This window comes from Acomys minous, assembly GCF_964271855.1.
Source record: "Acomys minous genome assembly, chromosome: 16".
Lineage (NCBI taxonomy): Eukaryota > Metazoa > Chordata > Mammalia > Rodentia > Muridae > Acomys > Acomys minous.
Genome location: NC_140498.1, coordinates 529,200 through 555,000, shown reverse-complemented (window position 1 = coordinate 555,000; position 25,801 = coordinate 529,200). Strand labels below are relative to the sequence as shown.

Here is a 25,801-nt window from a genome sequence, read left to right as displayed (position 1 = left end):
CGAGGAAGTGGGAGGCTCTTGCTGGTGACAAAGCCTTGTAGAAAACAAAAAGCCTGAAGTAGGTACACAGGGCTCTCACAAGGTGAGGAATGCCTCACGGAGACCAAAGGCAAGAGGGGTAGTTCTAAACTAACATATCACAGAAGAAGCCAACTGGATAAATTCCTGAACTGACAGAAATGCATTTTTTTAGTTAAAGGACATTAAGATTTTTTAAAAATATATATATAGCACTGGGACTGTTGCAGAGAAAAGATACAGAGCACCTGTGTACTGAGGAACACACAGGAGTAATGAGTTGCATGCCGCCCCCTACTGGTATAGGGTGGGACTGCAGTCTGGCCCTATTAAAAGATGTATGACCCAAAAAGAAGGCTAAGGATCCCACTTGGAGCCTACCCCTCAAATTATTGGAGCCAGAGCAGGTTACTCCCTCTCTCAGAATCTTTCTCAGAGTAAGGCTCCTCAGAAAAAGAAAGGGGTGAGCCTTTAACATTCTTCTAGCTCAAGATAACGGCTTCAGCCTTTTAGTCGCCTTATACATACTACGACTTCTGCTCATTTGTGTCATATCCTGTGACTCCCAAAACAGCCTTCAACGTGCCATTTGTTCATTTACAGATGAGAAGGCAGGGTCGCAAGAGAAGAGAGACTCTCTCCAGGTCACTCCACACTAATAGAATTCATCTCAAATGCAATCCATCTCTCTACCAAACTGCTCTTTCAAAAAGGTCATTAGCTCCCCATGAAATAAGGAGTATCTATCCACCAGCTGCTGTGAAAATCCAGGGGGAGCTTCGTGATGGACAGCTCGGCTTGTCAACACCTGAGCTCACCCATCAATCTCAATCTTGTATGAGATAGGCAGGCACAGTGGGGCCCTCGGTGAGAAGATCACAGAGATACCTGTGGCTTTAAACAAAGGCAGGGGGTGGGACTCCATTGGCAGAGAGCTTGCCTGAAGTGCACAAATCCCCGGGTTTGATCCCTAGCACCACATAAGCCAGATGTGGTGGTACACACCTGTAACCCTCAAATCAGGGTGGTAGAGGCAGGAGGATCAGAACTTCAACGTCATTCTTAGCTACACAGGGAGTTTGAGGCCAGCCTGGGCCACATGAGGCCCTGCACAAAAATAAAGGGGTTAGAAGGGGAAGGGAAAGAAAGAACTAGAATAATTTCAAGCCCCTTAGGCTAAAAGCCTGATTGTTGGGTCATGCATCTTTTAATAGGGCCAGGCTGCAGTCCCACCCTATACCATTAGGGGGCGGCATGCAACTCCTTACTCCTGTGTGTTCCTCAGTGCACAGGAGCCCAGTTTCTTTTCTTTTCAACAGTCCCAGTGTTATAATTTTTTTTTTTTATCTTAATGTCCTTTAACTTAAGAAATGCATTTCTGTCAGTTCAGGAATTCATCCAGTTGGCTTCTTCTGTGATATGTTAGTTTAGAACTACCCTTCTTGCCTTTGGTCTCTATGAAGCATTCCTGACCTTGTAAGAAGGCTATGCACCTGCACTCATGTGCATGGATGCACACAGAGACACAAACATGTGTGCACATACTTTTAAAAAGGCAGTAAATGGGTTTATGAAGATTTAACTACGATACTGTGGTTGTGGTTTTTTTTTAATGTCCGATAGTTTTAAAGTCTCAAATTCTCGTGTTCCTGTATGAGTTGGTACAATGTCTGGAAGGTTCCGTATCGTGTGGGATGAGGAAGGGAAGTGCCCTGGAGGGCAGAGGTTACAAGATAGGGCCGTGAGTTGATAATGGCAGGTCTAGGTGGCAGGAGCTTCCCAAGTTTTTCCTTGACATTCACACATTTGGAAGTTTCTCTAGGAAACACTTGTCTCTCCGAATCACAAAAAACAAGATGCCGCAAGGATGGCTTATGATTGATGTAAGTAGGAACTGAGTCACAGAGTTAGCAGAAGTAGGGGGAAGGGCAAAAAAAATGCCAACGGCACAAGTCTCCAGGATCTACAGCCTTGAGCAGAAAAGGAAAGAGGGGCCTTCTCCACATGCGTCTGCGGCCCAGAGCCATGGTGGAGCCATATGCTCCACGTCACTTTGGGGCCTGCCTTGTCTGAAGGGCTGGGTGCCATGTTTGTCATGGCAGAGAACAGGGACTGAGGCTTCGCCTGCAGAGACTTGTTTTGCACTAATCCTCCTGGACCTGGACAAGCTCTGGGAAAAATGAGGGGACTGAATGGAGAAAGAGCCGTGCAGCCTACTTACGATGGTGTCGCACCAGAACTCAGCCACCTCGCCAAGCCGCATGGACGTCAGCAGGGTTTCCCACACCTCCAGCTTGAACATGTTGCCAATGACGATGTTCATGGGCTGGCCCACCTGCCTGCTGTCGTCGATCACCGTGCGTTCCTCATCGCACTTCATGGTTCGGAAATGGAAGGTCACCTTGTCCCCAGAACAGACGCCCCATTATAGACTCACCTCCCACAGGCTCCTGTAGACTCAATTTTCTTAACAAATATATTTTATTACGAACTTATTGCCCGAGAGTACCTCACTTATAACCCAACTAACCTAATCAATAGGAAAAGAAGATTAAAGAATACAATTATGAAACAATAAGGATATCAGTTCTGAGGAACAATTCTCCTGGCGTAGTCAGCAGGATTTCTTCTGCTGGAACCTGGAGCAACCAGAACCCAGAACCTCAGCCAGAGCCAGGAGCCCCGAAGCCTTCCCTCGAGCGGTTCTCACTAGGAGCGTCTCACAGTGGAGCAATGAACAGTCTCACAAGTCTCCAAAGGCCCCACCTCTTGTTTTGGGCTCATTTTTATACCTCCTCTCAGAGTTTGTTCAAGGGTGTTTTTCAGCTGCTTAAACCAATCTCCCCCACATAGTAGTTTGACTTCTAAGGGGATAAACATCACCTGCTCTCTCACAAGTCTTTTCTCATCCCCCCTACTTGTGATCTAAACAAATAAAAAAAAAACGTTTATCTCTCCTTCCAGCTCCCAGGACTGTCTTCCGAGTCAGCTCACCCACACCTGATAAGCTAAGATGCCTCAGACTATCCCCTCCTACAATCCTTTCCAGCAGACGCCGCCACCCCCACCCATTTCTCATAGCCAAGGGTCAGGAACTCTTTCCCTAGTAAGTTCAAATGTCCAGGGATGTGTTCACGCAGCCTGGGAAACCCACCAAACTCAAGGAGACAAACACCACAACTCCTGAGACTCCTTCCTACTCAATATTTATGTCTCTGGAAAATTCCCCCAAACCCTTCCTCTTAGCCCACACTAAAGTCACCCTGAAAACTGAAAAGGCCTGTTTATAAACTGCCACACAAAACAGCCTGGGTGCCTGGGTGGATTAGGGCAGAGCTGAAAGCTATTTGCAATGCACTGGGAGCACAGAACACATCTGAAACACAGAAAGGGGCCGTGGGGCCCTATCTGGGGGTACTCACTCGGGATCCAGTGATGAAGTTGGGGAGCTCTCCCACTCCCCCATGCAGAATGGTCTTCTTGACACCCTCCACGTTGAGGAGTAGAGAGACATCCATGGTGCAGGTAGGGGAAGAGGTTTGTGCGCAGACCTAGATAATCCTACCAAAGCAGGGGATGGTCTTGGGGCTGACACCCAGGAAGAGAGGCCTGTTTGAGCCTGGATAATCCTATCGGAGTGGAGGACAGCAGCTGACACCCAGAGGATTTCCAGGCAGGGAGGGAAGACAGGAGGAAGGTCTACAGACTTCAACTTACACACTCTACTTTACTCAGGATCCCTTACTTGATGCCTAACACCCACAGAGGCTTTGCTTTTGTGCCACCTCAACAAAAGAGGTTCCTGGATGTTTCTGTGAAGAGGAAGGGGAGAAAGCAGGCAGCAGGAGAGGCTTGGGGCCACCTGAGGGGAAAAAGAGGGAGGCCCAAAGCCACCATTGCCCTTCCTGTGCCTGCGGTGGTGACCTTGTCCCAGTCTCTGCCTATATTTCTCTGCTCCTCTCCTCCTGGGGTCTAGGAGAAGTGGCCAGAGGGTAGCAGTGGGTTTCTAGCATCGGGGTAACTAAGAGAGGTTGGGAGTTCTAGGCAAACAGGAGTTTCTAACATTGAGCTTCTGCCTCCACTCTAAGGTCTGGCTAGAGGATGGGACTCCCCCAGCCCTTTGGCGTGCCTCAGCCCTGTGTCCTGAGAGGCAGGTAGACTTTATCTGGCTCCCCAAGAACCCACTTTGGGCACTAGAAAAGAAAATGTAATGAGTCGGCTTGGCGTTTGGCGCCACCTTGTGACCAGCTCAAATTCTGGCGCTTCTCTCCCAGAGGTTTAAGGCTGATGAAGGATTCTGAGCACAAAACCAGTTCCTTCCTGACGCTGACTTGTGACGAAGAGAGAAAACCTTGCCACAGGGAGGCATTGTAACTGTCTAGAAACCAACAAAAGCTTCCTGCATCAGCGCTAATGGCTCCATGGCATCAGGTGTCTCTAATCCACCCTTCCTCAATTCCCTTCTCCAGGAAGGCCAGGACCCTGGGGCTATCCAGCACCCTCAAAAGTCTTGATTTCCTTGAGAAGCTCTTGGTTAAAAGACCACAAACCTAGGCTAACTGGTCAGAAACAGGATGCAGCCTAAATCTAGATTCCAGGAAGCCTTCCCTGCGTGCCAGCTCCCCCACTTGGAGCTTATTTCTATCCTAGTCTTAGAGGGATGTAGAGACTTTTTCCCCTTCCGTCTCTCTCCAGCCACATAGCAGCCTAAAGGGGCATGTTGCTGAGGGCATAGAACGGACAGTTAGGGAAATCAAAGTGTCTGCCATGACCACCTAGGAGGGGAGAAAGAACACACACCAGGGCCGGGCGCTGACCCTGAGCTTCCTGCAGTGTCCACCCCTGACCTGGAGGGTGGCCTTGTGAATTGCTTTATAATGACTCATCATAAGACAGTTTCTCTTTGGGACGTTTCTCATCCTGACCAGATGCACAACGGGAGGAAAGGGCCTCCCCACCCCATCTCACAGTGCTTCACACTTTGCTACTGTTTCCATATCTTACTTTGCAGAGAGTCAAAGAACACAGGGCAAAGGGGAGGGGCAAAGGAATTCCAGGGGCCAGGCTTCACTGCCTTGGGTTGGGGGGTGGGGGATGGGTGTGGGGTAGGGGGTGGGGGATGAGGGTGGGGTAGGGGGTGGGGGATGAGGGTGGGGTAGGGGGTGGGGGATGAGGGTGGGGTAGGGGGTGGGGGATGAGGGTGGGGTAGGGGGTGGGGGATGAGGGTGGGGGTAGGGGGTGGGAGTGAAGGTGGGGTGAGGGGTGGGGGATGGGGGTAGGTGGGGTGGGGGTGAGGGTGGGGGATGGGAGATAGTAGTCCATTGCTTGCTCAAGCCACAGCCTCCAATCTTTTCAAAGCCTTATTGGAATGCAACTCCAGTCACCTGCTCCTCTCTTCAGATCCAACTGATTTCCCACTCTCTTCAGATCCATTCTAAGCTCCTGCCCTACACTGCTCCGGGCCCCCACCCTAGGCGTGCTCTCTCAGCCTTACTCCAGTCAGTCCTGGAATATAGCAATATTCCTGACATCCCCACCCAGCCACCCAATGCCTCAACTAGAACGCCACATATTTGGGAAGCCCAACCTCCGTACAAGTGAGGTCCCAGTGCCCCTCTCACTTCCCATGGTCCCTGGCTCTTCATGTCCGTGTCGTTCTGCACATAGTAACTGTTGGATGTCAGTTATTTCTATGAGATGTGATAATTCTGGGGATGTTGAGAGCTAGTGAAAGCTTTGTGGCTGAAGAGGAAGCTGGGGGAGAGGGGGCTGCAGAGGGACCCCTCCTCTTCCTCCCTCCTCCACAGAGGAAAAGGTAGAGCTGAGCGTGACTTGTACAGCTTGCTGTAATGTCCTCCTCCAGCAGAGCAGGGGACCCTGCACCTGGCCCTCCATCAAAGAGCTATGCCTGTGCGGAGCCCCGCCCCACCCCCAGCCACTCTCTATGCAAGGCTGAAGGGAGCATCTTCCCATTCAGAAGATACTTCTTCTGCCTTCTTCCGTTGCCATGGAGACTTTTCCTTCATTAACCTGGTCTGCAAGTTACGTCTCCGGGTGGCAAAATGGTAGCGGGCTGCAAGCATTGAGAATGCTCTGCACGCACATGTGTGCATGCGCTTAGCATGGATGTGTGGCCCAAAGAGAGGAACCCAGGCTCAGAGTCAGAAACCCAGGACCTCGCCTGTCTGAACCTCCAGCTTCTTCGTCGTCATCAGCAATGAAAATAAAAATAGATCTCACTTCCCAGAGCTGAGGAGGAAGAATGTTGGTGCACTTAGCTGAGTGTCTGACACGTGGTAAGGACTCAGAAAGCATAAGCTATTGTTACGGGAGCCTTGACATACCAAGCACTGCAGCAGGCGCAGAGGAAATGACATTATTTGAGAGATTGATTTCCCAGTGTTTCGTCTTCACTGAGTCATACCCACACTTTGAATTCTGTCTTCATAGAAACCACTCTCTTCTTCCTCCGTCTGAGGCACTGCGTGTGTTGCTTGACTGTGATCACAAGCACAGGCGGCCTGACATAAGCAGGGTGAGAAACAAGCATTTGTGATTCCTGATAAACAGTCGGGTGGAGGAGGGGCCAGCGGGCAGAGTCAATGAGAGCAGTGGTGTGCAAACTTCAGATACCCATTGTCACTGGGGTGCAGTGAAGCCTCTCAGAGCACACCTCATGATCACTTCACAAATCTGTGACTTATCTAGGGGTGCGTGTGTGTGTGTGTATGTGTGTGTGTGTGTGTGTGTGTGTGTGTGTGTGTGTGTGGTTTCTTTCAGAGAGCGGCCTTGAACGTGCTATGCCCTGGCTGGTAGAGGGGTTGGGACCACAAACACACAAACATACATGCAGTCTGCATGGACAGCTCACTCCCTGGGTCTCATGTGTAGATAACACACAGTCTCTCTGACTGAGTATTGAAGAGTTGATCTGGAAATACTCCTCCCTCCACACACGCCAAATTTGAGACCCACAGGCGTAAGAAAGAATTGGACCTTTCCAGCCTCTTTTTAGCACAGTGTTTAATAAATCACAAATTCCTACTGGTAAGATTAGGGAGACCTTGGCAGGGATGGGGCAACCGGAGTGTCTTCACCTTGGGCCCCTTGGCTTTCTGTAGCCAGCGGGAAGTGATAGGACCCAAAAGAGTGCTCGCTTCAGGAGTCTGGGAAGAGAGCCAGACTGGGGAAGGAAATGTGAGGGCTGAGGAGCAGCAGCGAGGGGTCAAGCCTGGTCACATAGACCCTGCTCCTGCACAGATGGCATTTGGATCCTTCACCCTCCTACACTGAGTGAAATACATGACCAGTCTAATCTCTCTATAACTCAGCTACCTCATAGAGTTGTGTGGCATTGGGGGTAAAATGGGTTCATGGATACACAGGGGGGACTTGAAAGTGCTATAAATGGATTAATTATTATCAAGGTGGGGTTTTGGGAAGTGAGCACAGAGGTTTAACGATAGGGTCAGACAATCCTTAAACCAGGAGGAAGCCTGAGGAGTCTCTAGAGTCATACTGCAGGCCTAGGCAAGGGAAGGAATGATGCCTCTTTGACAAGCAGGTAAGAGGACCCCACTGTGGTGGCCTATCCGGGCCCAACCACCTCCCTAGCCCCTCACTCCCAGCCCCACCCCCACGCCAAGATAATAGCCAGCCAGAGCCCATCCTGAGCTACACAGAGGCCGTGCTTATTTGGTTTTTGGTTTTGTGTGTATGTATGTGGTTTTTGTTGGTTGGTTGGGGTTTTTATGTTTTGTTTTGTTTTGTTTTTTAAGGAAAAGAAAGAGAAGAAAGAAAGAAAAAAAAAGCACCTACATGGGCTGCCTCACAACCACCACTAACTCCAGCTCCAGAGGATCTGACTTCCTCTTCTGAGTCCCCTCCACCCCCACCGCGCAGGCACTCACATACACAAATCCACACAGAGCCACATAGTTAAAAGTAAAATCTTTAAAAAAAAAAAAATCAGCGAGGCGTGGTGGCGGAGTCAGCCGGATCAAGGCCAGCCTGGTCTACATAGTGAGTTCAGGACTGCAGGGTTATATATAAAGAAACCCTGTCTTGAAAAAAAAATCCATGCTGCTTTGTTGTTGTTGTCGTCATCTTGTTCTTGCTTGCTTGTTTGTTTGTTTGTTTGTTTGTTTTTTAAGCTTGCTGGGAGACTAGGGCAAAGACAGAAAGATGGTGTGGGCAAGACCCAGCAGAGGAACTGATCTAACGGGTGGAAAGGGTGGTCAGCAGTCAGTCCCTTCATCTGAGATGTGCTTTCTTGGGCGCCAACCGGGTGGTGAGTTTGAGGAACAGACAGGGGCAGAGCCACTGCTCAGGAAGGAAGAGAATCTGGCGCGGAATTTGAAAGAAAACTTCCCAGAGAACGCAGAGTCCCAGCCTATATAGCTCTGACAAAACTACTGGACCCGAGAGAGAAGAACTTAGGCGTGGTAAAGGGCAGGAAGGGGTGGCCTGGGTGGCTGTGTCCCGCGCCCCCCCCCTCCCCCGCAGCATCCAGCATAGCACCCTGATTGGCAGGCTCGAGGGAGAGCATAGGCGAGAGGAGGACGAGGCGTGGCCGCCTGGAACCGGGATGCAGGGGAGGGGGCCTGGGCGGTGACAGCGGCAGGGTGGCAAAGCCCTGCGTCCGCTGGACCCTCTGTGGCGAGCCAGGCGGGGGTCCCCAGCGATGTATGGGCTTGGGTCCGGCCAATCTCAAAGCAGGATTTGCGGTCGCGAGAGAAAGAGACCAATTGGAATCCAGGGGCGGCGGCGGCGAAGCGTTGATAGGGCCAATAGGCAGCGAGCGCTGGGCCAGGGCGGGGCCGCGCGGAGTTTCAAATCGGCGGCGGTGGGCGAGGAGCGGGTGTTGATCTTCGGGTCCCCAGTATCAAGAAAGGAGGTGAGCGTGTTGGGGACACCGAGAGGCTTGGGGAGGGGGTCCCACGGGCATCTCCGAACTGGAAGCGGGCCATGGGGCTCTGGATAGGATCCACAACGAAAAGGAGGTGTCTGGGGATGCAAGCGCCCCATCGGATCCCAGGTCCTGGCTGGTTGAGCAGAATCTTCTCCGGAGAGGAGAGCAAATTTGTGAAAGAGCCCTTGTTTGTGGTGCCCTGTATAAGCCCCGAGGCTTAGTGACCTCTGTGCCTCTTTGCTGAGGCTCTGGGAAGGAGGCCTGGATGGAAGATAGACAATTTGCTGCCTCGCAACCGAGGCAGCTGATGACCATGACGCTATGGTCATCTTTAAGGCATCCACAATTGCCCAACAGACCTACCTACCCGAGAAGTTTCACGTCATCTCTCCCCCCAGTTCCCAGGGTCTCTGGCGCCTGGGAATAGGGCCAGGGAGTACTTTGGTGACCTTTTGATCTCCCCAGGATCTAGCGGTCAGAGGAGACTGAACCAAGCACATGGCGTCTCAGTGGCAGGGCATGACGGCCTCCGTGCGCAGACGATCACTCCTGAAGGAGGAACAACTGGAAAAGGAAGCAACGAGGTCTGCTGGGGGCCATCTGGAGACCGGTCCCTTGGGTTCCCTGTGCAGACAGTTCCAAAGGAGGCTGCCACTGAGAGCGGTCAGCCTCAACTTCGGGAATGGACCCTCCTGGAAACGCCTGGAAACCCCAGAGCCAGAGCAGCCGGGTTTTCAAGCTGCAGCACGCTCGGCCAAAAGCACCTTGGGTGCCATGTCCCAGGTAACAATGACACCACTAGCCATTTACAGAAGTGTCCTTGGTGTGGCTAGTTCCTGTCCTCAGGGAGGCCCCAAGAACATAGACTCGGTGGGGTCTTGGAGTTTGATTAGGTCCTTGCTATTCCCCCCATCACCCCAATTGTTCTGGCACATAATAGTTTCCCAACAAATCAGTGAGTAAGTGAGAAAGGTCATGGAAGAAATTGATACTCTCCATGCAAGATGACCTGCTATGTCCCATGACTGGAAACTGCAAGAAATGGCCGCCTATAAAGAGATTATCGGCCTCAAGCTGAGTGGACAGACTTCCTAAAATAGGTGACTCTTCCAAGCTCCCTCAGGGAAGGGGAGGTACATGCAGGCACATGGTCAGTGGGATGGTGTCAGCCCAGCCTGGGTGCTGAGGAGAAGCCGCCTCAGTGTGAGGACGAAGCAGTCTGCACAGGGGGCGAGGAGACCCCTGGCCTGACCCCTGGGTAAATTCCCGCAGTCAGACTATTACATCCCAGCTGTCGGCTACTTGGAAGGAAAAGACAGAGGGGCTGGGCTTTCAGAAGGGTGCAACTTCCCGAGTGGTCCACAAGGCAGATTTGAGGGGTGGTGTTTGAGTGCGGCGTACCCAGGAGTCTTCCAGGCAAATATCTTTTTTAATACTTATTCAAATGTTTATATTTATGCACAGGTGTGTGTGTGTGTGTGTGTGTGTGTGTGTGTGTGCGAGTGTTTGTCCAGTGGTACTCGTCTGGAGGTCAGAGGACAGCGTGCAGGAGTAGATTCTATCTCGCTGGCCTCACATAGGTCTTTAACCTGGAGCTGGAGATGTTGGGCAGGTTGGAAAGGGCGGAAGCTACGAGAATGAACAGACCTCCCAGGAGAGGAGGGGGAAGTGGGCTTCCTCAGCGTCTTGCTGGGCATTCTGACGGTGTGGAGAGAGAGCAGAAGCTTCTGGCGACTCCACAGGGAGGTGGAGCCAAAGTCTAGCCCTGACTTGGAAGCGCCCTAAGATTGCTTTCAACATCTATGGCTCAGAACAATGAAATGTGACATCTTGCCTAAGGTCACCCACCTCATCAAGCTTACCTTGGGCCTTGCTCCAACGTCTGGACTCTGGCTTGCCAAGACAAAGACAGTCTGGCAGAACTGTTTGATCCTGCCATGTGTAAGAGACCCAAGAGCTGGGACTCAGCCCTGTAGGTTATAGGGAGCCACAGAAGGGGCTGAAGCAATTAGATGTTATAATCAGGAGTGTCGTTGAAGGATCTGTGTAGACTTAAGATGGAGGCAGGAAGAGAAGGAATGAGACCAGGGTGGACTGGCAGATGAGCCAGGACCCAGGAAACTGAGCCTCCCTTACTCGGGATTCGTCTCTGCCTAGAGGCTCAGATGCGGCGTGATCTTCTTTCTGTTACCTCCTGTGTCCCTACACTGGGTCTCTGGAAAGGTCTTGCAGGAGAGTATGTCACAGGGAGTCATACTGTTGCTCTTGAGACTTGACAGCAGTATTTCGGGAGAGCCCTGGGCTGGAGGGCTGGCTGGAGGCTGGTAGCCCACACTGGCCCTGTCTATGCTAACCTTCTCACATGCACCCATCACAGAGGATCCAGGAGTCCTGCCAAAGTGGCACCAAGTGGCTGATGGAAACACAGGTGAAAGTGAGGAGGAAGCGAGGAGCTCAGAAAGACAGAGGGTCCCCACCACCCAGTCTGAGCCAGAAGAACACTCGGCCATGCAGGGTCAACCGGGATGCCAGAGTTGGGGGACATCCTCGCCTCTCTGGCCAGATGGGTCTACATGCTCATCGACGGCAGCGGCTAAGGAGGGAGGCTGCCCTCCGGAGCCCCTGTTCCTCCACAGAACCTCTCTGCTCTCCCAGGCAAGTACTCTCTGAGCCCAGAGTGATTTCACACTGATCTGTCACATTCTTGTTCTGGCCCAGGTCTGCCCCAAAGCTAGTGAGGACCTGAAAGAGGTGGTGGTGGTGGGTTTCTCTGGGCCTCAGTTTCCCTACCTGTAAAAGGAATAGGTCATGAGTACCGTCCCCTTCTAGGTGGGAGACATCCAGAGATGGAGGCACAGGTGCAAGGTCAACATCAGCCCCAGCTGACTGTAAAATAATTGCCTATGGCTCAGCCTCACAGGCTTGTATGCCACACCCCAGAGTGGGGATCCGGTGAAGCTTTCCTAGTCCTTCAGGGTCACCTGGGCCCCACTCAGAGCTCCTGCTAATCTCTGCGGGGACATCTTGTGTTCAGTGAGTCTGACAGTGACCTAGAGCCTGTGGGAGCTGGACTCTACCATCTCCAGAAGCTGTCTCAGAAGCTGGACAAAGCCATCAAGGCTGAAGAGAGGTGAGCTGCATTCTGGGGTGAGGGTGAAATGGCCATGGGCCCCTTGAGCCACGCTGTACTTCCAGAGAGCGTGCAGGTTCCAACACCAACCTGCCACATGACAAGACCATCCCCTGTCCCTCTGTGTATCAGCTTCCTGGGATGCTGGTGGTGAAGGATGCACTGTGAATCCTTCAGGCCTTGGATTCCCACCTTCACCCATCACCTTGAACCTCCTATGTTTCTGGACACCTGCTTCCTGAGAGACCTTCCCTTCCTCTGATACCTTTCATGGCCCCTCTATACCATGTGTATCCCTGAATTTGGCAAAAGAGACACGGTTGCCATGGAGTCCCTGATCCATCTGCTCAGGACTCCAACTTGGAGCCAAAGCCTTGGCTCTGGATCTGCCCTAACTTGGAAACTGTTTTCCCATTTTTATGATGGCCAAGGGTCTTAGGCCATATGTCCCCTGTGGCCATGTTCCCATCATGCCCTTGGGTTCTGATCTTGTCTAGTCTGTGCTGGGATGCCTTCAGAACATGAAGCACCCCAGGTCATCAGCTGCTCTCGTCCCCTTTCTCTGTCCCTAGTGGTGACATAACTGTCTCCCTTATCTGTGAATGAGGACAGCAAACATCCTACAGGTAATGTCCCCTCCCTCTTTTTTAGTCTCTCCCTCCTCCTTCTCCATCTCTGCATGTCAGTATGCATGCACGCTTGTAGGAGTGCTAAAGAAGCGGGTGGGTTGAGAAAACCACAGGGGAGGTGGGCACAAAACAGAGAAGGAAGTGTGTCTGAGCCTTGTACTTCCCCTCAGCCAAAGCTGCTACTCATAGTGATTGCATCAGCTCCCTGTGATGTCAAAGGACTGAAAGCCACCTTCCAGCCTCTCAGTTTGGAGAGGAGAGCCATAGTATCCTACCTCCCCTGACTTGAGAATAGGAAGACGCACAATGGAAGCTCTGTCTTACAGGAAAACATGCTCTGTCCAGCCACCAAGCCACCAGGATGTCCGTGACACCTACTCCACGAACTTCCAGGATGGCACTGGGCACATCAGCATCCCAGGCCACCTACTAACAACGATTCGACTAACCTGAGGTCCAGAACCCTTCTGCTTCAGCCGTATCTGGGCCCACTGGTAATCACTGGCCACAGCCTGAGAAAGATTCAGGAAGACCTTGAGAGGTGGTGAGAATTGCCCATGATCCTCCTGGGCACACTCATCTGTCTTTCCAGCCTCACAGTTGTCCACCCGTATTAGGAATGTACCAGAAGATGCTAGATAGTTCTGAGCCTTGTAACTAGGACCAAGGTCCTGCAGGAGTCATCCCATGAAACCTTGCCCTGTATTCCCAGATCAGGGATTCTGAGGGTCCCACTTTCACCCCTATTCCCCACCAGGAAGAGAGAGATGATATTTGCAGACTGCAGACCTAGACTCATGGAGCCTACTTATAAGCCCATTGTGAGGACCCTGTGGGTTGCAGCAAAGGGAACACTGTTTGAAAGCAGTTCATGCCCTTTGTAAATTATTTCAGAAATCTGCTGTGTCATTTTATTAAAAAGATGCTATTGTGTCAGTTTCCTAGATCACATTGCTTTTTCATAATAAAAATCTCTTTTGATGCTTGGCGCTTTTTATATCTCCACATGTTCTGACACTACACTGAGTGACACAGCCAAGATTTGGAGCTCAGCTTTGTGTCCCCCGTCACCTCTTTTCCTGTCCTCTCAGGAAACTAGAGTAAAAGAAAAGCTTTTTTAAACTCAGCCCAAAACAAAGCATATCTTAAAGGCAAATAAGGTTTTTATTTAAGTGACAACATTTCAGAGTTAGAAACAGCTCACATCAAAATCAAGACCAATTGTAAAAATCTTTTAACTCCATAATGCCGTTTTTGTCTTGTTAGAAATTGAATATTTTACATTTTCTTTTCTAACGGATTTTGTACAAGGCAGCCATGAGGACTAATAATAAGCCTTTTCTACCACAGAACCATCCATCACAGAGAGTACTGGAAGTTACACACAGGGACAGGTCGACCGCAGACAAGGTCAGACCGGCTGCCACCACTGAGTAAACAAAGAGAAGAGGACAGTGGGTCTGGGTCTGAGGGGGCATGTCCCACACTAGCCACCCTTCTGTGGCCTGCCTTTCCTTGGTGTCCTCCACCTCTCCCTTGGCCCCAGAGGGTGGCCTCAAACTCTGATTTTCTTCCCAACCTCCCTGTTAGTTTCCCAGAAAGATCAGAACTCAGCAGGGCCTTGATACTTGTACTAAACACTTAACTTGGGTATTTAAGAAATTCCTCCCAAGCCCAGAAGGAAAGAAAAGGGATTTTTTTTTTTTTTTTAATTTTCCAGAGCACTTGGAATGGAACCCCCGGGGACTCCAGTGGAAAGTTAGCTGTTTAAGGCGGGGGTCAACTGCAAGGCTCCTACAGCCAGGGCGCCCCTCCCGGGTGGGGCTTCACCTGAGCTGGATGGGCACCTCCTCCAGACTTGGCTGGGTGCACTGGTCTTGCAGGGAGGGTCCAGTCATCAATTAAAGATAGGTGCCATGTTTTGTCTGCAGGACACTTCCGGGGCACAGCTGTGTTGTAAAGGACCAGAAGTACAGTTTTAAAACCGTTATATACAGCCTCCCCTCCTTCAGAAGATCACCCCAGCAATCTCAGGAATATTGGGGTTCAGATACATTTGTTGTAGCCCAGCACCCAGGCAGGAAGGCTGTTCGTCTGAATGCATGAAAATAATTTACTTTTTAAAAAATATCTTGTGGTGCTTCGGGGAAGGGTCAGTCTTGGTTGGCGGGGGTGGGGGCATGGGGGGTTTGGGGAGATGAGGCTAGAAGAGGAGACTCCAACAACAGGACGAGGGGTAAAAGGAGGTGTCAGGCATCCCTCAGCCAGGTTGGGACAGCCACCACACAGGAAGAACAAACATGCCACTCAGATACGGGGGAACTTTGGTCAAGCAGGAACATGTTTCCAGCAGCTGGAGAGCAGGCACACCAGGAGCTAGAGGTCGCTAGGAAACAGCTGGGGGGGGGGGGGGAGGGAGTCACAAAACCACTGAAGGAGGCCACAGCCCTCCTCTCTGGGGAAGACTAGGAATCAGCTCCTAGTTTAACCAAACAATGCCATACTAGAAAGTGCGTGCGTGGAGTAGTTGCCAGCAAGCAGTACTGAGGTGTTCACTCAACGGGGCGAGCGCATACTTCCCACACACACCCGGTGGCCGTAGTTCCCAGGGAGGTGTTCACTAAACCTGTACACGCCAGCGGCATCTCACAAAGGGGGTCATCCAAGCCCCAATGTGAGCTGTAGCAAGAGGGGTGGTGCCTCTGGCTGGCTCTGACCCACAGAGCCCTGTCACCTCCAGTCTCCCTGGGGGGGGTCCCCACTTACACATACTCAGCCTGGGGCTCTCAGAAAGAAAAGGAATAGGCTAAACATTTATCATTTGAGAGTTAGACTCAGTGGCTCCTGCTGAGAGGAGAGGAAGGGCTGTGAGAGAATCAATCAGGGCTGACCAAGCTCAAATCACAGCATTTAGGGAAAAGAACTGAGATTAAGGTGGCTATGCCATATGAGCTGGTGCCAAAAAGATAGGCAAGAATGACTTGGGGGGGGGGGCAGGTATGAACTTGTAGGAGGAATGGGAGCTGGAGACATGGGTATGAACTTCTAGGAGGAATGGGAGCTGGAGACATGGGTATGAACTTCTAGGAGGAATGGGGGGGCAGGGTGGGGGGGCAGGTGGGATAGGAGCAAGCTGAAGCTGGTCCCACGCCTCCTTGCCCTCTCGGCACCCCCCTGGCAGTGCTGGGTTCGGTTTGCAAAGTGCAGTGCTGACGGTGCAGTGGGAGAGCTGGCAGATGGGGCAGGATGGGCAGAGGGAACAGGGACTGGCAGGCTGGAGAAGACTTTCGAGTGGGAAGAGCGGGGTGGGTACTGAGAACCCGCACCCCCTCCAGCCCCAGGGAGGCACCCAGTTTGCTGGGCAACTCACAGCAGGGTGCCAGTCACCCCCATCAGCAGCCACTGAGGGCCCCATGGGGGCTGCAAGAGGTAGACATTGAGCCGAAGCGACACTGGGCTGACAGGTGCCTGCTCTGTACACAGAGATCTGGGTCCCCAGCCTCAGTGGCAGCCCAGAGGGCCCCAAGCCACCCAGGCGGCCATGCAACAGATATCAGCCTGGGCCAGGGAGCAAAACGGGAGGCCTGTGACAAGGCCAGGGGCTTGGCAGCAAGGAGAGTCCCCGTGCCACCACCCTAAAGGGTCTGCCTAACCTAGAGGAGGTCCTAGGCTCAAACCACACTGAGTGACCAGGGAGAGGAAGAGAATACAACAGTTTGAGCCAATATTCCATGAACCTCCAGAACCCGAGATTTCAGCTCTTGCGTTCCAGAAACCTAAAGGAGAAAAGTCAGTCTGAGCAGAGCTATGGGAAGGGCAGCCATGTTGTCCCCTTTTGTTAGCAGAGGGAAGCAGTTTTTGTTCCTCTCCATGTGACACAAACCAGCATGCTCCCCATGGAGTAGTGGCATCCTTCCCCTGAGGTGCTGGGCTGCCTTTCAGCCCCACCCCCCAGAACCCCTCTCCCAGGATCGGGGAGGAACAGGATGAGGAGAAGGTCCACTGGACATTCTGAAAATCCCCAGAGAGCAGAAATGCTGGACAGCCTAGGAGTCAAACCCAGTGTCCATCTCAGCCAGGAGCCCCCTTCTAGTCACAGAAAAAAAACCGCAGGGCCCAAAGAGTAGGTATGCTACAGGCAGGAGAGCACACAGCCAGCCCAGCTGCAGCCTGTTGAGTCCACAGCTGCACAAGGCAAGACCCAAGGAAGAGGACTGTCTCCAGGGGCCACAGGAGAACAAAAGGGGACACAAAGGACAGCTGCAAGACAGACGGTCAGCACCAGGCCCAGTCCCCAGGGCTGTGGACAGACTCCACATACATAGATTGGACCCAGGGAATTTCCTCTCCTGTAAAGTGATCTCCTGTGTCACAAGACAGCCAGACCCAAAGTGATGTCCTGGATGTCACAAAGAGGGCAGGCACAAATGCCACTCACTACTCTACAGATAGTCAAGTTGCTGTACCTGCAACTAGCTGCCTGCCCGGCAGTCTGCCCAGCCCTGGGGGCTTCTCGTTTTAGAACCTGCCTAGTGCGGCTACAGAAACCTCAGGACAAGATGGTCGTCTTTACCCAAACACTAGGCACAGGCAGCCTTGACCCCAGGGTCACACACGCACACACACTACCCCTGACTCCAGCTTGCCGGCACAGGCGTGGGGAGGTGGCGGCTTCACTGAGACACCCCAGAATTCACCCCATGGCAGCCCAGAGAGCTCTCCAATGCCAGGGCAAGGTCCCTCCCTGCTCTGGTCGGACACTGCTGGACACACACGGGAGGGGAAAAGCAGGGAAATGCCTGTGTCGGGGAGAAGACAATGCTTCCCGTCCCTGCAGGATACCTAGCTGCGCCCACTGTTCTGAGCACCGCCCACCTCTCAGGGCACCGACTCGAACTTGGGGGGCCCACGAGCCCAGCTGAGCGCAGGCAGTGGCCGCTCATGGTCCTTGTCGGACTCGGGCTGGCTCTGCGCCCGCTCGGGCTTGGGATTGGTGGCCGGTGGGTCCGGCTGCTGCACCGACATGGTCCTACGCAGGTGGTTGCGCTTGCGCAGAAACTCAGGCTGGGCATGCAGCCCGAAGCTGCCCTTGCGCAGGATCATTCGTGAGTTGTTCTTCTTAGGGCGAGAGCGGTGGCTGGCCTCCAGTGCTGCCAGGTGTGCAGCATAGCCTTCACTCAGGAACTGTGAGGGGAACAAGCGACAGGCTAGCCCCTGACCCTGTCCTCCGACCACCGCCACTTCCCTGGGGCAACCCCCAAGAGAGTCTGCAGCTTCTCCAGGACCCCAAAAGCAGAAGCAGGGAGGTTCACGGGTCTGCCCCAGCACTCTGACGCAACCCCAGGCTCTTCCTGACTATCCCTTGTCCTGACTCCACCCCCTTTCCTGGGAAGCTAGCTTTGCCTGGAGTCTAAGTTTGCGGCTCATCTCCAGGGCCCCATCATCCTGTCTTCCAGAATAGCACTTGCTATGCAAGATAAGTCATTGTTTTCTCTTTCCCTGGATGCCATTACATCTGCCTCCATTGGGATTCTCCCCTGCGTCCAGTAGGGGGCCTGGCCCAAGGCACTGCTCGGTAGAGATAAATGAATGAGCAAATGAAGGGATGTGCACTGAATGACTAGGAGCTGTCCAGTCCCCTTCTCCCAGTCCTCACACACCTGGCACTGGGTTTGGTACTTCTTGGTGGGCCGGCCCACAATGAAGATCTGGGAGGCGGGGAGACCCAGCACGCTATAGACAGAGATGTCCTTCGTGGAGCCGTAGGCAGCGGTGATTTTGATGAAGCACTGAAACACAAAGCAAGCTGATGAAGAGGGAGAGAGGCCCAGGGAGCCCCTACTAGGGATCCCTTCATCTTCACTCAGACACCAAGGCATCATCCCGCCTTTGCTAGGAGCCGCCCATCAGACGACCGCCCCACTCTGCCTCAGTTTCTCACATTAGGTCTGAGACAGGGCTCTATGGCTCTATCCGGGAATGGCCACATTACTTGCTAACACCACTGCCTATCCCCACCCCCGCCCTCCCATGCCACAAACCTCCCACAATGGGGCCAAGTGTCCCTTTAGTTCTATGTCTGTGCACTTATGGTCCCTAAACTGGAGGCAAGCTCCAGGCTGACCATGTACCTCCTGCCTCCTGCCTCCTGGTAGCTGGCCTGATGAACTCTCCAAAAGTCCAGACACAATTTGGCGGTTGGCTGTCTCTGTCTTAGGGGTGCTTTCTTTTAGTTAATCCCCCTAACCTCCTACCTCCCCAGCTGGTGGTGCTCACCACCCTACCACTCTCACCGTGTGCCTACTGTCAGTGTCACCCTTTGTCCTACCATGGTCACTGAGGATGTGCTGGCTAGTTGTATGTCAAATTGACACAAGCTAGAGTCGTCTGAAAGGAGGGAACTTCAGTCAGGAAAATGCCTCCATAAGATCTGGCTGCAGGGCATTTTCTTAATTAATGATTGATGGGGAGGGCTCAGCCCATTGTGGGTGGTGTTATCTCTGGGATGGTGGTCCTGGGTTCTATAAGAAAGCAGGCCAAGCAAGCCATGAGAAGCAAGCAAGTAAGCAATGCCCCTCCCTGGCCTATGCATCAGTTCCTGCTTCCAGGCTCCTGCCCTGCTTGAGTTCCTACCCTGACCTCCCTTCAGTGATGAACTATGATGCCAAAGTGTGAGATAAATAAATCCTCCCCACCCCACCCCACCCCCACCCCTGCAACTTGCTTTTGGTAACAGTGTCTCATCACAGCAATAGTGACTCTAACTAAAAGAGGGGACTTAAGTCTGAGCTGCAGTTCCTTTCCTTCTAAATGCACTGTCATCACTGGGGTGGCTGTTAGCTGTGGTGCAAATATGAAGTGAACCCTACAAGCACATGTGCAGTAAGCCTGGTCTCCAGCTGGCGGTGCCAATAGAGATGACGAGCTGATGGGCCCTGATTTCATCAATGGGGCTGACCCATTGATGAGTTCATGGCTGAATGGACTTTGGTAAGGAAGCAGTGTTCCTCCGGCTAGTTCTGTCTCGTGGCCACCACCAGGCTTGCAGCTTTTTTTCTGCCACACACTCATTTTACTTCCACTGCAGGTCTACAGCAAAGGAGGCAGTGGACCACACACTGACACCTCTGAAACCATAAGGCGAATAGGCCTTTCCTCCCTCGAGCCAATCTGCCAGGCGTCTGTCACAAGCACAGAGAGAAAGGTGTCCACCTGGAGAGCCTGGTGCCTTCCATCCTCACCACCTGACCCAGGATGAGTCCAACCTTCACTCCACTCCCTACTGCTCTATCCGCTTGGCCTTTAGGGGTGCCCTTCCCTCACTGAGGCCGTCCACTGGCCAGTCTTCAGCCGGCAAACACCTGTCATTGTCCCTCTTTCACAAGAAAGGACTTGTCTGCTTGAATCCATCCCTGGCCTGGCCCTCCTCCTCTCCAGTGTCCCCCTGTTCTCAGCCAGCTTTTCGCCCTCCTCTCAAAAGCCCAGCATAGCTCCAACCACTCCTGAGCTCCAGTCTCAGCCTGCAGCCCAGGCTGCTGCCCTGATCCACGTGCTGGGACTCATAACGGCTCGTGGTCCACGCTCCTAGCAGCCTCCTCAGGTCCACATCTGACCTCGTCTTCTCCCTGCCTGATCCCCCTCCTGTATCCCTTCGTGTTTCATCCCTTTACTCCCTTCTGTATTCATTGTACTAGCACTTATTGAGCACCTACTGTGTGTCATCATTACCCCAGGTCCTGGAGATACACCTCGAGCAATGCAAATAAACTCAACGGCAACTTTGATCCCTCCTGGTCGTGCAATGGGACATCCGAGAGCTCCTTGCCCACCCATAATCAACCAGCCCCAAGACCTGACAATGCCACCAACTGATTCTCCTTGCTGAGTCTCTCTCCATCTCATACTTGCTATCTGGATTCTAGTTCTCGGTCTCTTACTGGAGTAACAGCCTCCTACCTACCCCCTCTGCTTCCCTTTCAACCATGCGATCTCTAGTGAGCTGCCAGAGGGATTTTTCCACAACCCACATTAGATCCTGAGAGTGCCCCAGTTCAGACTCACCCTCTGCTCCACACTGGCCTCAGCAGAGAGCCCAAGATCTTGATCTGGCTCCCAGGGTTTCTCTAATCTACCAAGCTTGGGTCCCTCGTGATATCTAGGGCCTCAGCTCTCACCTGTCCTTTATCTGACCGTGCCTAACACACCCCTATTCTGTATTCCTGCCACCCCAAGAACACCCCAAGCCAGCCAGGCTGCTTCTCACCCTTGCACCTTGGTATCTGGTAAGAGTTGTCAAAAATCAAAATAGAATCATGTGGGGCATCAACCCCATCAAAACCACAAAGCCAAGAGATTAAGAAGGAAGTATTCTCAGTCGTGATGGCCTGATCACTCTCCCTCCCTCCCTCCCTCCCTCCTTCCCTCTGTCTCTGTCTCTGTCTGTCTCTCTCTCTCTCTCTCTCTCTCTCTGTCTCTCTGTCTCTCTCTCTGTTTCTCTCTCTCTCTCTCTCTCTCTCTCTCTCTCTGTCTCTCTGTCTCTCTCTCTGTTTCTCTCTCTCTCTCTCTCTCTCTCTCTCTCTCTCTCTCTCTCTCTCTCACACACACACACACACACACACACACACACACACACAAGTCTTCCAGGACCACAGCCTTACACAAAAGCCTACGCTGTCCAGGCATGGTAGCGCATGGCTTTAATCCCAGCAAGCACTTGGGTAGTAGAAGCAGATGAATCTCTGTGAGTTTGAGGCTAGCCCGGTCTATATAGGCAGTCCTAGGCAAGCCATGGTTACACAGTGAGACATGGTCTAAAATATAAAGATTAGATTTTAAAAAGTCAACAGCAATCCCTACGCAAGCTGTGTGCCCAAGTGTGCCCGCTCACCCTCACGCTGAGGCCCTCATTGTTATCACTTGATTCAGACAAACATATTGTCTTAGGATATATCTTGGCATCCTTTTCTACCTTTAAATATTCCCCTTGCCTCAATCTCTTTGAGTAGCCCATAAACCACTATGGCGCACAGAGCTTTTCCCAAATAAAGCTTGATTTCACTTCCACCTTAACCTCTTTGTTATTTCCCTAGGTCCAGCACATCTACCTGACAACGCACACTCATATGTCAAGACGAAGCCCAGAAGTTATTACCTACTAGAAGCCACTCGAGCTTTCCCAGGCGAACCTAAGTCCTTTCTCCTCTGTTTGCCAATATTGCCCTTTCTCTGCCACACACCAGTAATTGTCAATTTACATGCCTTTCTTTCTCCAGATCAGGGTTTGGCAGACTTTTTCTTTGAAAAGCCAAATAGTAAATATTTTAGGCTTTGAGCTCTGACACAGCAACTCGACTCGGCTCTTCACTGCTTCGCAAAAGCAGCCACAGACAATACATAAACAGATGAGCTTGGCTGTGTGCCAATAAAACTTTATTTATGGACACCAAAATTTGAAGTCATGTAGTATTTGTCTGCTCCTCTCCATTTGTGAGTCAGTCAGTCTCTCTCTCTCTCTCTCTCTCTCTCTCTCTCTCTCTCTCTCTCTCTCTCTCTCTCTCTCTCTCTCTCTCTCTCTCTCTCTCTCTCCTCTTCCCTCCTCACTCCCCCTAACCCCCAGCCACACCCCCACCCCCAAACCATCAGAATCCCCTGCAGGCTTTTCACAAAGATATCCTGGCCTCTTCCCAGAGTTTCTGCTGCCTGGCTGAGCCCAGGAATTTGCCTTTCTAATGACTTGCAGGTGCGGCTAAGAGAATTACAGCTCTGGGTGCCGGATTCAAGAAAACAGGATGGAGGTGCCAGCACCAGGCATTTCAGCACAAGGGGCCCCAAATGTTTCAATAGGCGCCGATATATCTACTGAAGGAATAGCCAGATGTGGAGACAAGAATCTAGGCCCTGGAGTCAGGAAACAATAAAGCACGAATGAATACCTGTCAGTGAAGAGGACCCCTGCCTCCTAGGTCTGTTAAGAATTTCCCGTGAGAGCCGCGCACTCTACCAGCAAAATGTTGCTTTCCCTCCCCTACACCAGCAGCGGGCCTCCACGCCCAGCCCCTTGGGATTGAAGGGGAAGGAGCTTGGAGAGTTCTAAGTTAACCCCTCTGCCGCGAAGGTCCCTCCTTCGCGTGGGTGTGGCCGCGGTCCCGCCCCACTCCTACACTCACCTCCTGCATGAGGTTGCGAAGGAAGATGGCCTTCTGCCTCAGCGGGTCGTGCACCAGTCCGTCCGAGAAGAAGATCATGCCCTGTGGGAAGTTGTGCTGGGACAGCCACGACACCACTCGCTGCTTCTGCATGTCCGGCCGCCCCGTGATGTAAAGAATCATGTAGCCCAGGTCCTGCCAGTGCCTGGGGAGATGGCATCGCTGGGTCCAGCTCGGCCCCACCCCCGACTCCCGAAGGCCGCCCCTGTTCAAGTGTTTGCCCGACTGCTGCTGCCCTCCGGAGGAGAAGCCAGCGGTAATGGTAAGGGGGCTCCCAAGTCCTCGCCTCTGGGGAGTGGTGGACATTTGGACGGCCCCCTGAGGAATGCCCCTCCCCACCTGACTCCTCCCCCTTTCCCTCTCCTGCTTCCTCCTTCTCCACTGACAAGAAAGCTTCCAATATTCCCAAGCCAAAGGCTTTGCCCCAAACCTTCAAAGTCCTTAGTTCTGCCCTGGTGGGCCACTACAAAGTCCTTGGTGGCCATTTGCCCTCTGGTCTTCCCACTTAGGTCTGACCTTGTGCAACCTTGAACTAGTCTGTCTGCACTCCAACACCCCCATGGATTTAGGCACGAATTCTAAAGCAGCTTGGCATGGTTTGTCTGGCAGAGCTGGTTCTATTATCACCCTTGACTGTTTCCATAGAGATTTCAACAAACCACAAACCCAACCCTGTTGGTCCTCTGCTTAAAACCATGCCTGGCTCCCTAGTGCTGAGGTAGTATTTCAAGGCTTCCCTGCCCTCTTGGACTTTGCCCTGGTGAGTGGGATCTCCCTCTTCACACAGGGGTGCTCTGCCATCCCTGTCATAGCCCTGTGCTCCTGGCACAGGACCCTCCTCTAGACGATCAACATGTCTACATCTTCATCCTTCAAGATCCCTCTTCCAGGCAACTCTCCCCACTTCCCAGGCAGACTCAGTTCTTTACTCTGTTTTCCATGGATGGCCTAAGGTACAGAGAAGACCAGAACTGGTCATTTACTTTTATGGCACTAGCCACCAACTAGCTGCCATCGATTGGACTTTCTAAAGCCAGGCAGAGATCTGACCATCTAGGAAGCTCTGAAGAAGCAGAGTGCAGGTGTCACAGGGATGCTGGGAGTTCCCTGAGGGATCCCCAGGGCAGGCAGGGTCTGTGTTGGGTTCCTGAAACAGCTTCTGGGGACCAGCAGCTCTGTGGTGAAGGAGGCAGGAGCCACAGAGCAAGAGAGCACAGCCCCCATCCCTACTGTGGGATAAACTAGCCAATCCTCCCAGCAGGCTGTCCAGGACCTCACCATGAACCAGAAAGCAGCTGCAGGTCAACTGTCTCAGGAGCCCAGAAGTCAGCCCAGCTTCTTTCCCCAAGCAAGGCAGGGCAAGTCCCCAACCCAGCTGCCACAAACTCCCATTCCTGTTCATTCTTTGGGTCCGCGCCTCTATTGTCACTGTTGGCCATTTCTCATCCCTGTGACTTATTTTCTTCACTGGTCTGATTCTCCTGCCAGTAGCAATCTTTACAGCAGAACCCAAACCAGAGCCTGGTCTGGAGTTAACCTCAAGGAAAAGGTGAAGAGATGCCCAGAAGAAGAGAAGAGGAGCGAGGAACCTCCTACAAAAAGGATTGGTCTCCCCAAAGGCCCCAGTGAATTGGAGGTAAAGGCAGAACTTTGCAATCCCTAGGGCCAGAGACCCACAGAGTCTTAGAGAAAGCTAGGCAGGGGTGGGGAGTGGGGTGGGAGGGGGAACTAATGCACTTCTCCCAGAGCTTCTGGCTCCTGCCCGGAGGAGACACCTTCCTTAGGGGAGGTTACACTCACCGCACCACATCCACTGCACCTGGCCGGACCTTGGGGTCACTTCCCATGATAGACACACTGGCCGCAAAGGACCCATCAATGCTGAACACAACACACTCCATGCCTCGGGGCAGCACTGTGAGGTAGCTCATCGCACAGGTCTGGTCACCCCTGAAAGGTATCAGCCTGGGGTCAGGATCCTGGTGGTGCCTTCTGACACCATGACTGGTGGCCGCCTCCCCTTTCCTCTCTTCATGTAAACAGAAATAAGTTCTGTCTTCTAGCCAATCATGGGAGAGCCACCCCCAAAAGTCCACCGTGAGAATGTCCTCACACACATCCTGGTCCTACCTGACCACCATCTTTACAGGGTAGACACCAACCCCTAGGCGCCGGGGCCGGGGAACACTGTATGTGACTCTGCCACTGTTGTTGGTGATCTCTGTGTCTAGGTGGACCCAGCGGCCTGACGATGGTTCTGTCATCACCATGATGTCCACCTGCACCAGTGAAGGGAACAAGGGGCCAGCTGAAGGTGGAATGACTACATGCTTAGCAGCCAAGACAACATACTCCTGGGCACAGACCCCCGCCTGCTGTATCCTAGAGTTTCCTACCACCCTCCCTCCATGCGGCAGCCACACTGGCTTCCCCACCGCTTCGGAGGTACCAAGCTCCCCTTGTCCCTTGTTGATTTGCTGGGTAGGGAAAGTGCGCCCTATGCTGTGCTCCATCACAGATGCTTCCATCACTCTTTCTGTCCTGTGGTGCTATGCGTCATGTGGGGCAGGTGAGCCAAGGAGGTACCTTCTCTCCAGTCAGAGCCACCATGTCAAGAGGGCCATACATGAAGCGTCCCACCAGGACCTGGGGCCCATCTTCAGCAGCAATTACATCATTGGCACGGTGGTTCGCAGTAACATTCTGCAAGGACAGAAGGAAACAACCAGCTCAGCCTTTGCAGACAGGGACCACTCTTGACTTTGTTAATGCCTTGTAAGGATGCCTTCCAGGGTATGGCCCAGCTGAATCAGCCGTCACATGAGCTTCCTACACCAGAATTCCAGAAATAGACTGTGAGTTACCAAACTGCTTCCTAGGCTGCCCACAGAGGTGCGCCTCATGCTCT

The 25,801-nt window shown here is 52.6% G+C and overlaps 3 protein-coding genes and 1 long non-coding RNA gene across 8 annotated transcripts in view; 2 read left to right on the top strand and 2 right to left on the bottom strand.

Moving 5' to 3' along the window:
- AIPL1 (AIP like 1 HSP90 co-chaperone) overlaps nucleotides 1-3,536 on the bottom strand; it is a gene marked incomplete at both ends in the record, with an annotated part of 10,263 nt that extends 6,727 nt beyond the window's left edge. The window contains 2 exons of the mRNA XM_084762619.1: nucleotides 2,240-2,419; nucleotides 3,441-3,536. Coding sequence (XP_084618745.1) covers nucleotides 2,240-2,419; nucleotides 3,441-3,536 — 276 coding nt within the window. The remainder of the gene's footprint in view (nucleotides 1-2,239; nucleotides 2,420-3,440) is intronic.
- Nucleotides 3,537-8,199: 4,663 nt separating this feature from the next.
- On the top strand, nucleotides 8,200-13,693 carry PIMREG (PICALM interacting mitotic regulator). The gene is made up of 6 exons (XM_084762332.1): nucleotides 8,200-8,914; nucleotides 9,395-9,712; nucleotides 11,307-11,584; nucleotides 11,964-12,059; nucleotides 12,632-12,685; nucleotides 13,015-13,693. The coding sequence occupies exons 2-5, from the start codon at nucleotides 9,428-9,430 to the stop codon at nucleotides 12,663-12,665; spliced, it is 693 nt and encodes a 230-aa protein (XP_084618458.1). The 5' UTR covers nucleotides 8,200-8,914; nucleotides 9,395-9,427; the 3' UTR covers nucleotides 12,666-12,685; nucleotides 13,015-13,693.
- A 140-nt stretch (nucleotides 13,694-13,833) lies between these two features.
- The window catches only part of PITPNM3 (PITPNM family member 3), a 91,129-nt gene continuing 79,161 nt past the window's right edge, over nucleotides 13,834-25,801 (bottom strand). For 3 of the 5 annotated variants that reach the window (XM_084762331.1, XM_084762328.1, XM_084762330.1), the window contains 6 exons: nucleotides 25,480-25,596; nucleotides 25,024-25,172; nucleotides 24,694-24,843; nucleotides 22,855-23,038; nucleotides 18,349-18,477; nucleotides 13,834-17,872 (listed from right to left, as the gene is read on the bottom strand). In XM_084762331.1, the coding sequence (XP_084618457.1) occupies nucleotides 17,567-17,872; nucleotides 18,349-18,477; nucleotides 22,855-23,038; nucleotides 24,694-24,843; nucleotides 25,024-25,172; nucleotides 25,480-25,596 (1,035 nt within the window). In that variant the 3' untranslated portion in view covers nucleotides 13,834-17,566. The remainder of the gene's footprint in view (nucleotides 17,873-18,348; nucleotides 18,478-22,854; nucleotides 23,039-24,693; nucleotides 24,844-25,023; nucleotides 25,173-25,479; nucleotides 25,597-25,801) is intronic. The other 2 variants (XR_014775523.1, XM_084762329.1) reach the window with 2 other exon arrangements.
- On the top strand, nucleotides 23,028-25,459 carry LOC311586389. The gene is made up of 3 exons (XR_014775524.1): nucleotides 23,028-23,155; nucleotides 24,382-24,529; nucleotides 25,125-25,459. It is a non-coding gene; the product is annotated as an uncharacterized lncRNA (long non-coding RNA).